Source organism: Syngnathus typhle, linkage group LG9 (assembly GCF_033458585.1).
Source record: "Syngnathus typhle isolate RoL2023-S1 ecotype Sweden linkage group LG9, RoL_Styp_1.0, whole genome shotgun sequence".
Taxonomy (NCBI): Eukaryota; Metazoa; Chordata; class Actinopteri; order Syngnathiformes; family Syngnathidae; genus Syngnathus; species Syngnathus typhle.
In genome coordinates, this window is record NC_083746.1 from 7,605,718 (window position 1) to 7,616,971 (window position 11,254).

At 42.2% G+C, this 11,254-nt stretch overlaps 2 protein-coding genes across 3 annotated transcripts in view; one reads left to right on the forward strand and one right to left on the reverse strand.

The window, feature by feature from the left end:
• dip2a (disco-interacting protein 2 homolog A) overlaps positions 1 to 6,405 on the reverse strand; it is a 37,986-nt gene extending 31,581 nt beyond the window's left edge. For both annotated transcript variants that reach the window (XM_061286647.1, XM_061286645.1), the window contains exon 1: positions 6,272 to 6,405. In XM_061286647.1, coding sequence (XP_061142631.1) covers positions 6,272 to 6,395 — 124 coding nt within the window. In that variant the 5' untranslated portion in view covers positions 6,396 to 6,405. The remainder of the gene's footprint in view (positions 1 to 6,271) is intronic.
• Positions 6,406 to 8,428: 2,023 nt separating this feature from the next.
• Positions 8,429 to 11,247, forward strand: LOC133159378 (oocyte zinc finger protein XlCOF7.1-like). Its single transcript, XM_061286329.1, has 2 exons — positions 8,429 to 8,738; positions 9,057 to 11,247. Exons 1-2 carry the CDS (start codon positions 8,627 to 8,629, stop codon positions 11,060 to 11,062), a joined length of 2,118 nt encoding a protein of 705 aa, XP_061142313.1. The 5' UTR covers positions 8,429 to 8,626; the 3' UTR covers positions 11,063 to 11,247.
• Positions 11,248 to 11,254: the final 7 nt, after the last annotated feature.

The window sequence follows — 11,254 nt, forward strand, 5'->3', positions numbered from 1 at the left end:
ATGACCTCACCATGTATGAAGAGGACCGAGCGTGCAAGCAGCATTTGTTAATGTTCATCCGTCAGATGCCATTTTAGGGAAAAGTTGACCTGTTGTCAGATTCAAACGCCTTGACAACCACTTACCTCTCTCTGAACTCCTTATCAGTAAAACATGTGTTCTGCTGGAAGTGCCAGAGAAAACATACTTGAAGAGGGATTTGGCACGACACAGGATTCATAGTATGAGCCAGGAAAGGACTAGAGGAAATCTCTTTCTCGGCTCCAAATAATACTAGGTCATAATTCAGAGAAGTAAACTATGATGTTTTCTCAAATTTAGAAAAAAAAGCCTTAAATAACCAATAGGGTAAAACAGTCAAGGCTTATTGCACAGAATGTAGATAATTGTAGTGTGGGTTAATGTTTAACCAGGAAGCTGGACTGTTGACTCTGATTGATACTTAATGGCAGCTATATATGTTGTATGACGGAGTTAGCTATTTTTTTTTTTAAAACCCGACTTGGTAGCTACTGAGATATAAGGGTTGAAAAAGTACGCAACCATGCCCATTTTTACTAAAAATGTCAAAGTTTGCTTGGCAGTAGCTCTCAAATTTTGAGATTAGTGTTGCGTCTTCACTATCAACAAATTACAGTCAAAAACTGCTTAGTCAAACTTACTGGCTTATTTGGCAAGTAACGACCCCAATCGATGTCTTAAATAAACATTTGTAAGCAACTACCAGAGTTAGCGTCGCTACAATTAGTGAAATAAATCAAATTAAATTGTTTATTTTATTTCTATAATTAGTAATGTACCAAATATTCTGTACTATGGATATTTAAAAATAACCTGGATTGTATTCAAAGGAGAAAACAGTGGCCCAAACATTTCAAAATGATCCCGCCAAGGTTACACTTACTGACACCGGCCCAAGCCTCATTGCAATATTTTGTGCAGTTAAGAGGTTAAATGTAAATTCAAACTTTTTTTCCAGTGGGGTCCTGACTTGCCTTGACGTGTAGCATACTAGAAAGTCTCAGGAGACAAGGAGGAGCTCAGATAAGCACACTTTTCCTGGGTGCAAACATCAGTTCTACATCTTTAAAAGGGCCGACGATCACACAGAAAAATCCATTCTTTCACTCCCACCTTCTACTGGGAGACCTAAAGCCATGAGGTAAGGGGGAGTGGAATAACTTGGCCATAACTTGTTCTTCGAAAATACCGAGCTAGCCCAGTTTGAACTATTTGCCTAAGTGTGCCGTGTATCGCTTTGCCTTCCAGCAGCGCTTGGGTTTTGGAAGCCCCTTTCCTCACGCTTTAGGTGACAGCTCCAATCACATTCCGCACATTTTTGAGCTCTGTTTATTTTCCACCATGGTTGCTCACAATACGGCGGCCCGCTGCACTCAAAGAGGCCCTCGCTCGCCTTTCATCAGCACGTCACACCTGAGTAACTTGGACATAGCAACAATGAGCGAGACAAAAAAATAATCTGGTTTTTCTTATTTTTCCACCCGACATCAAATAGACACTTTTATCTTTTGTTGAGATATTCACTGAGTAAGAAAATTAGCTGAAGGTATGTAAACACTCAATTTCTAACAAAAAAAAAAAAGTGGACATGTGGCTTTTCAGATTGAGGTCATGGTCCTGAAATGTTATGCACGCTGACACTTGTAGCGGTTGCCTGCTAAAGGTCCACAGAGGCTAATTAACTGTTGTTGGCACCAGTCAGTGTACAATCACACGCGCTCTAGAATTAATTAATAAAACCACTGACGCTTTTAATTAAACATTGATAAACTGCTAGTCAAAACGGATTCTAGTCCAGATTCATCACCCCTTCTGTCAGGCAATATTATAAAATGCCATAAGGATCCACTAAAGGTTACGAATCAATTCTTCAAGGACTTACAAGTGAAAGAATTAGATAATGTAAGGTAAGCACATTGTCGGTTTGCTGAATTTCCCTACATATGAGCGTGTGATTCATAAAACGTCACTAAGTGTGAAAGGCAAGGGTGACCTTGTCTGCGTATGAAAGCAGAAATATGAGATGTGAACAGCTCAGCACCAACAGTTGCTGATAGGAGGACATTGTGACAATATTTTGCCTACAGAGGAAGTATCAGATCCAGGAAGTCAACTGTGTGTAAAGATATTCCATACAAAGCCCAAACTAAGTTGTCAAGTTTGACACCTACAAGGCCTCAACGCTCATTTACTGGCGCAAGCGATGATTAAAAGAAAAGAAATCGTCAGACACTCAAAATTAAGTGACTCAGGCGCAAAAAAAAAAAAAATCATCAAGGAAATCAATACTATTTACCCCATCTAATTGTGTAGAAACGAATTGTCCCTATCTGAGAAGATTTTTATATGTCACAGTAAATGCTGGCATCAGGCAAGTAATTATCTGTTTGTGTAATGTGTGAAAGCAGTCAGTGACAGGAACCGAGAAGGACCAGATTGAGTTTTGGTGCTGATGGAAAAAGGGCATGGGGGTGGGGTGGGGCAGAACATAGACACCATCCAATTTCCATGCTTATCTCAACCAGATGGACACAGGGAGGGGTCAGGGATCAAAGACGTGGACTCAGCTATGTAACGAGACAGCGGGGAGTTAGCCAAGCCCAAAACAAAAAGCCACGCCGATGACAAAGGATTGTGATTTTGATGTCCTTGAGAGGGCTAACGTGGAGTGTTTAGTCAGCATCTCTCACAGCAAGGCCACACGCAGTGTCATCACTGGCAGAAGATCAGGCGCAGTACCTGGCAGCTTGGTCAACTAAAAATATGACAAACCTGAAAAGTCGCTGTAGAGTTTCTCTGTTTTTAAGCAGTTCATGTGGAGCGTGACTAAAACCCTGATGGTTGCTGGAAAGCTCATGCTTGCGGAGCAGGAAGAACAGAATGGTGGCCTGGCTGGAGACTGGCAAGTGTTCCTTTGTCGGAACGTTTGGTTTAAATAAAATCTAAAAAATGTATTCTTTTATCAATTTCAATGCGCAATTTATTCCAATTTCAAACAAATTTGATGAGCAGTGTTCCCAGTGGATTTGCAAGTATGGAAATGTTCGCCCCCAGATAATTACCTGCTGTATATTTCTAAAGTCTTCATGCTCGATTAAAAACTCAAGTGAAACAAAGGGTTTAAATGTGAAGGGATAAAAATAACATGCGTCATTCTCTCTAGGAGTAAAAAAAAAAAGCAAAGCATACAAAGCGTGCAGCCCAAGAATTTGAAGTTGTGCTCTGCTCAGAGGCACACCCTTGAAATATGCATCAGTCTCCAGTAACACTCACCACTGTTACAGACACAATGGCATCTGCCAACTGGACTTCAAGGCAGCAAAAGGAGAACGCTCACTCCAGGGCTCAACATTCTTTCATTCTTGGATCCCTGGATGTTATCCCGCTCACAAGTAGCAGCGAACATTTTTCATGCTCTCGAAACTTTGAATGGAGATTCATCAAATGCTTGAATTAGCTCATTAATAGGATGAATTCTGAACCGGGTCCTAGACTTCATATTACGATATTGCTTCGCCCTCCATTCAAATTTTGAGTGTCAAAGTCATGGCATTAGGACGCCTGAGAAGTTTCAAACTGAGGAAAAAAATGGTATTATAAAAATAGTTTTTGATCAGAGGGTGCAGCAAACCAACAGAAATGGGAAGATACCATTTAAGGAATGAGCGAGGGGGAGACTATGAATTTCCCAGCAGACAAGACAAACCTCCTCCTTCATCCCACCAGGAGATAATGGGGTTCATCCGTCTTCTTGCCCTCCGTTCCACCCCGGTCTTTGGATCACTCATCCACATCAGCTGAGAAGTCCACTATGGTGTGTAGTATTTTGGGCTTTGGGAAAACCGACAACCAAACGATTTGGTCGTTTTGGTGACGGCCAATCAGAAATAAATTCATGAGCAGTTTACCTTTGAATTGTTTGTACTTTTTTGCCAAGTCCTTTCAATGGGCCAGTCCAATAGCGGAGGTTTACTGAAAGTTGTTTACATAGATTAGATGGATTGATCCAATTTACAATCAAGTTGCAAAACATAACAGCTACCTTCCTAGCTAAGTGCAGCTCTATCATGGAGGCCATTAAAAGTTCCATATTTTCCAAATGCCCCTTTAATACCAATTAGAATAAACAACAGAGATCAACTTGCGCAATACAGCCTATAAAACTCCAAAGAACACACTGGAAAATGACATTTAATGCCCACGACTGTATTTTATCAACCCATTGAGAGTGCACAGATTGTTTATTTCACACATCGGCAGGTCTCGCCTGCTGACGCTGAAATATTATCGAGCTAAGCTGCCGAATGGGTTCAGCCCCGCCGCTGCGGCTGCTTCCGCCGTTAGACTGCTTAGCAAAACATATGAGACACATTCATTCTGCCACATGAATAATACAGCGTTCCTGCGCTGTTACAAAGGTTAGCCGCACACACTCAGGCATACTAAACAGACGCAACGCTACACGTCAAACGTCCCTGTGAGAGGCGCTCATTGACAAGGCCGGGAAATCAATGAGCTGTTTTCCGACACAACGCTGTCTATTCCATGTGACGGTGAAGCGTAGCAACGAGAGGAGAATGGGCAGAGGGAAGTTGGAGCTCGAGTAAGGCAGGATGTGTCATGCGGAGAGCAGGAAGAGGAAGCTGGACAGATATAGATTTTGCTAGGCACTCATCAGTTGCATTTGCGGCCTCTGTGGCACCTTGTTTTACTATTCGTGAAAAGTTAGCTTGTTTTTAAAATTGTGAATGACAGTTAAGAATGTCAACGTTATTTTCGGTAAGGTAAGCAGAGCTGCATCAAGTATTGTCCAATTCTTAAATCAGAAATAACTAGCAGCGTAGGCTTCTGATAAGCTGCATTTACAGTGCAGCAGTGTAATTTGATGTCAACATGTGTCAACAATTTTGACATTTTTATGGGGATTTTGTTATTAATGTCCCACAAGAAGGGTAACAAGACTGTGTGTGTGTTTTTTTATTTAACAAATCAATTTACTGTATTTCTTTTGATCGCTTTGGTTGAATGGTACAGCCTTACAGTTCTGAGATTTGGGGTTTGAATCTCAGCTTTGGCCATTTTGTTTTCTCAGGGTTCCATGGCTTCCTTCCACTTCTCCAAAATCATGCATGTTGTTGTTTTTTTATGTTGAATGGTTGTATGTCACAGTGTGGTGAACTAGTGGTTGGCATGTTTGCCTTACAGTTCTGGGGTTCAATTCTTGCCTCTGAAGAGACTATAGAACTTTAGCCACTAAAGACATGGAACCTATCATTTAAGTGAGGACCCAGTGTGTGAGTGGTAGGGAGAGAACATACTGTTTGAAAAGCTGTTATGGACAAGAACAATATTTTCAAAGCCTTTGTGATAATACAAAGCCTGAGTCAATCTATCTTTGTTGTCTTGAAGTTAGCTGCCGTCTGTCTAAATAAGACCCACATGGACAGACATGGCTGCCTGCTTGCAAGAACTTAGGAGCAGCAATCATGGGTGTGTCGACAAAACGGCAATGTGACTATTGTACATTGCCGATTCCCAACCACTTTATTTATATAGGTCAGCAACATAAAGTGATTAAACAATCAAGCGTTGTACAATTTCCAAGAAATTTCTGTTTGATCACGCGCCTTGGGCTTTTTATGATGTAACTTACGTGTGCCTTGGCGCAATAAAAGTTAGGAAACACTTTGGAGTGTGTCAAGCATTTCAGCATTAGGAACCGTCACGCTATATATTAAATCAGTGAATCCCAACCTTTAAATTCATTGATTAATTGTAAATGAATGAAATGCTTCCTACAAATGTATCATCTATGATGACAGTGACGTAAACTTGACAGCAGAACAATTAAATGCCCAAGTGCCCTTCAAGTGGGCGTGTTACAGTATTCATCATTATTTTAAGTCAATTCAGTACTAATATTTCAGAGTCAGGGTGACATTTCTGTTTTTACAGTGTGCCGTGAGCTTTGTATTAAGTAAAACACGTACCAATAAATAAATGTTGGGTAACAAACTTATAGTGTGCCACTTAAGATCATCAGGATGGGATAATCCAATATCTTTAACACAAAAATAATGTACAGTAATATTTGTTCATCAATCATGCACCAGAAATGTTCTTCCATGAGATGGCTGGAGGTATACCGACTTGACATTTTGTGATATTTATGTAGCGCGGTGTGCCGTGATCTTGCAGTATTTGCAAATTGACATTGAAAAGAGAAAATGCATGACAGCGATCGAGTTACCTTCGGACAGCTCCAACTCCAGCTCGGCCAACTTAGCGCGGACCTCCGCCGGGAGTGTCATTGCGACAGCTGGCGTGGGCTCCAGAGTCACGGTCAGCATCCCAGTCGAGGTTCTCTCGGCCATCCCGGCCCCCCCTCAAAAAGCACAAATATATCCACTGGCTTGCTTTCTAGAGAGATATATAATAAAGCCAAGATCCGCCGGGAAAATACGGTTTCGGTCACCGGTGTGGCGAGAAAACAGGGCGCGTCTCGAAGTAGCAGCGGACAGATGTGGAGGAAATCTCCAGCAGCGTCATGACATGGCTCGGCTCGCCCACGCGGGGCGGCTACGTGTTGCCACTGAACGCATAAGAGGTAACAATCGTCTGCTGGTGGTTGCGAGGTTGCTGTCTTTCCCCCCGCGGCGCCACAGGCTGCGTCCCGCAGTGACGTCTGCCTCACTTCAACTGTGGTGAGAACTCATTCAACTCAACGATCGGCTCGCCTACTGCGCAGCCGCTTTTGGGTCTTAGCAACAGCAAGCACCTGCTTCAAACTGGTGGGACGTCATTGCCCCCTACAAGACCGCATTGAGAATTGCAAAAACAACCTGTCTTGGAATCGGATCTCCAAGATGGTACTTAAAACACGATTTATCGTCGGTGCGTCTTTGGGGGCACGCACTTCCTAACCAGATCATGACATATGGACAAAATAAAATTGTATTGAACGTATACAACACAGGTGTCAAACTCAAGGCCCGGGGGCCAGATTCGGCCTGCCACATCATTTTATGTGGCCTGCAAAATTAAAAGTATCAACATTCTAAATTGTCTTTCCTTTTAATAACAAAGAGATATTGCAACATTTTTGTTGCTATAATCCCAATTCCAAAATAAATTGAAAATTGTATGTGATAATATCCACACACATTCATTTCTATTTAAGTCAGTAATGGCCCCACGCGGGAATCCATAACTCCGATGTGGGCCACACAAAAAAAAAAAAAGAGTTTGACACCTTTGGTATACAAGATTTGGCGTTCTATATGCATATACAGGTTTATTGCATTGTTGCTTTGACTGCAAGGGATGTGTTTCTCAATTCCCACGCTCAGAAAGCAAATTGTCCTCATTTTGAACGGCATCGCACTTGCACGCCTGCTGAGTGCAATTATGAAAAGCAGCTTGTGATTGGAGCAGAGGACAGGGCCTAAATTGAGCCCGTGTGTTAAAAGCATCAGCAACAACCAGACGCAAGAACAAGCCCAAGTCGCAACGCAGGCAGGATCCAGACAGCAAACACATTCACCAATGGCGAGTGACTTGTGTGTGAGGTAATGTTATTTTTCTGACCCCCACCCCCATTTACTGACTTTATCTACGCTGATATTTTGCTCAGTGGCATTTTGTTTCTCCAGGGTGCTTGTGTTCTGGCTGATGGCCTTTGGACACCACGCTATGGGTAAGTTCCTTTTAATATGTGTGCCTCGAGAACAGCTGTAACTCTGTTTACATCCTTTTTAGGAGGTGGTCCTCACCATAGAAGTTATGTTCGTTCTAGAAGCCAGGAGACTAGTTGGGATCCGCAGCAATATAGTCAACTTCAGTCACCGTTGTTTGCTCCTCTTCAAATCCAGCAGCACAGTGCAAGTTCCTCTCAGGATGGTGCGGTTCTTGGTTCTAGTGGAGTGCCGTTTCCTCAAGTGGAAACAATTTGCCCAATCTGTCCTCCTTGCCGTAAGCCACGCCCTTGCCCTTTACCTGACTTTTGTCCTCCTCCATACTGCAAGCGCGGCTATCGTTCTTGTCCTTGCTCGCCATCTTGCTGTAAGCGCAGCCGTATGTGTCGCCCCTTGCAACCTTGGTAGGCTCCTCTCAGTCTAAGCAGGTAAGATGAGGTGTAATAAATTTGTCAATTTGTTCAAAGGTCTCAATTTAGCTCCCTTTCTTGTCTCCAGGTTGACCATTGATGGTGTGGACATTTTGGCAGTAACTATTAAAGCTGTGGAATTTAACAGATTTTTGTCTTTCTTTGATCGCTGGAGCATATATGGCACAAAAAATTGCGTTGGAATGGAAAAACAAATAAAGAACGTGCAATTATACATCCTCGCCTGCAGGTGGCAATAACTATATATTTCAGTAAGAGTCTACCGGAAGTAAATATTTTCCTTTTCCGCTTGTCTTCAATGAAGACAAGGAAGGAAGGAACTACGAAGACGCCGCTGTCTTCAAGCTCTCGTTCATGTTCATTTCTTTACGTATGTTTAGTACAAGAAACTGAATCATTATTGGTAGTGCTTTGTGGCTCTTAGTGGAATTTCGCGACACATCTGAGATAAAGAGTGTCGAGCGTTGCGGTTGTGTGAAAATGTGTGCAAAAAGTGTGGAATATTTCAAGGAAGAACTTGATGGAACAAAAGACGAGAAGCGACATGTGAATTCTGTGTTCATTGAAGCTCAAACTGTGTCACACAAGCCAGGTTTGTTTACATTTCAATCTCAGTCATCTTGATTTTTCTCCCCATTTGCAATCTTCATAAATATTTACAGCATGGTAATCAACATAGCTTTCAGCTCGATTCCAGTTTAGCAGTTTTCTATGATTGACTAGTGACAGCGATGTTCTTGTTCCTGGCCATAATTATTGCCCCACCCCTTGCCTCTGTCAGATAATGCATTCCTTAATTTAGAAAATTCTTCAAAACCTCAATTCACACCATGTTTTTTTTTTTTTCAAAAACTGTCTGGTTGCAAATTCAAATCATGTGCCATCTTGTTTCCTTCTGGTGTCTGAAAAGATGTTCATCCTGAGCAGCAAGAGTCCAATGTCGAGCAGGAGGAGCCAGAGCCCCCCGGTGTTAAAGAAGAGCAGAGTCCTCCCATTAAAGAGGAAGAGGAAGAACACAGCATCAGTCTGGAGGAAGAGAACATTGATGAGGACCTTGTCACCAAATTGACACTGACTGGTGACCATGTGAAGAGTGAAGATGATTATGAAGAAGATGGAGACCACGGTGGAATATCCAAAGCAGATGCCCTCCTTGCTCCTAACGGTGACAGTTCAAGGTCTGATACTGATCACGATGAACAATCTCAAGGTGATTTGACATGCACCACTAACAAGAAACCATGCAGATGCTCTCATTGCAACAAAACAGTTTTCAACAAGTCAAATCTAAAAAAACACATAAGGGAACACACTGCGGAGAAACCTTTTGCCTGCTCAGTTTACGATAAAACCTTCAAGCAGAGAGGACATTTGGAAAAACATCCAAAAATACACACTCTGGAGAAAACCTTTACCTGCTTAGTTTGTGGTAAAAGATTCTCTTTAAAGGGAAACTTGGTACGACACTCAAGAACACACACTGTGACACATTTAGGAACACAAAAAAGAACACACACTGTGGAGGATTCTTTTGCTTGCTCAGTTTGTGGTCAAATATTTGCCCGAAAAACAAGTTTATTGAGACACATGAGAACACACACTGGGGAAAGACCTTTTTCCTGCTCGGTTTGCGGTAAATGCTTCACAATGAATTCCGATTTAACGAGACACAGAAAAACCCACACAGGAGCAAAACCGTTTGCCTGCTCAGTTTGCGGTAAAAGATACACTTGGAATAAAGATTTAATAAGGCACACAAGAACACATACTGGGGAGAAACCTTTTGCCTGCACAGTTTGTGGTAAAAGTTTCTCTATGAAGATAGATTTAATACAACACTCAAAAACACACACTGGAGAGAAACCTTTTGCCTGCTTAGTTTGTGGAAAAAGATTCACTATGAAGTCTGATTTAATAAGGCACAAAAGAACACACACTAGGAAAAAAACCTTGATGGGTTCCGTTTGCAGCATAAATTCTGAAATGGCAGCGCTCTGTCCTGAGAAACGGGAGAAAATGTTTTCCCACGTAAAGGAGAAGTCAGAGCCTGCAAACATCCAAGAGGAGACTGAGAAGCCACCCCACATTAAAGAGGAAGAGGAGGAGGACGAGATCACCAAGTTGCTAATTACCGTTGTCCCTTTGAAGAGCGAAGGTGACGAAGATAGTGGTCAAAGTGAGGAAAACGGAGAATCAGAGACTCCGGGCTGCAGTTCAGGTCAACACGTTACAACAGGTGATGGAGACCATCGTGGAGGCTCACAAGCGAACAACCATTTGGCGCCGCTATCTGAGAGTGACGACATAACGTCACGCTCCTCTGACACTGATGATGATAAACACACCAAAAGTCACGCTGACACCAAACGCTCCAAATGTTCTCAGTGTGACAAAACCTTTGCCACCAAATCAACGTTGAAAAGACACATGAGAACACACACTGGGGAGAAACCTTTTGCCTGTGCATTTTGTGGTAAAAGATTTACTGGCAAGACCAATTTAATAACACACACAAGTAAGCATACTGGGGAGAAACCTTTTGCCTGCTCAGTTTGTGATGAAAGATTTACTTATAAAGAACAATTAGGAAGACACACTATAACACACACTGGAGAGAAACCTTTTGCTTGTTCTGTTTGCGGCAAAATATTCACGTGGAAGGTCGATTTTAGAAGGCACACAAGAGCACACACTGGTGAGAGACCTTTTGCCTGCTCGGTTTGTGATAAAACATTCTCGAGGAAGTCGAGTTTAATCAGACACACAAGAACACACACTGGGGAGAGACCTTTTGCCTGCTCAGTTTGCGGTCAAAGGTTCACTCAGAAGGCACATTTAGTAACTCATGCAAGTACACACGCAGGTTCTCCAAAGCGACGCCTTTTGCCTGCACTGAAATTGACTATACAGCATTAGTTGAACACATTCATACTCTGTGTGTGTGTGATAAAATATTTTTCAAAGGCACAATTAATGAGAAATTTGTGCTGTTAAGAAGAGTAGCTGTAAATGATCTCTAAATGTTGATCTTTGGGTCTTTGTGGTACAATGGAAAAGTGTATGTTGTCCTGAATAAAATAATGTGCAACTCTTCAAACAGTGATAGTC

Bases quoted from the DNA above. Each gene is read 5' to 3' on its own strand.
- LOC133159378 (XM_061286329.1), top strand. From the start codon at position 8,627: ATGTGTGCAAAAAGTGTGGAATATTTCAAGGAAGAACTTGATGGAACA. The intron at 8,739-9,056 runs GTTTGTTTACAT...GTGTCTGAAAAG, and splicing joins AACTGTGTCACACAAGCCAG to ATGTTCATCCTGAGCAGCAA.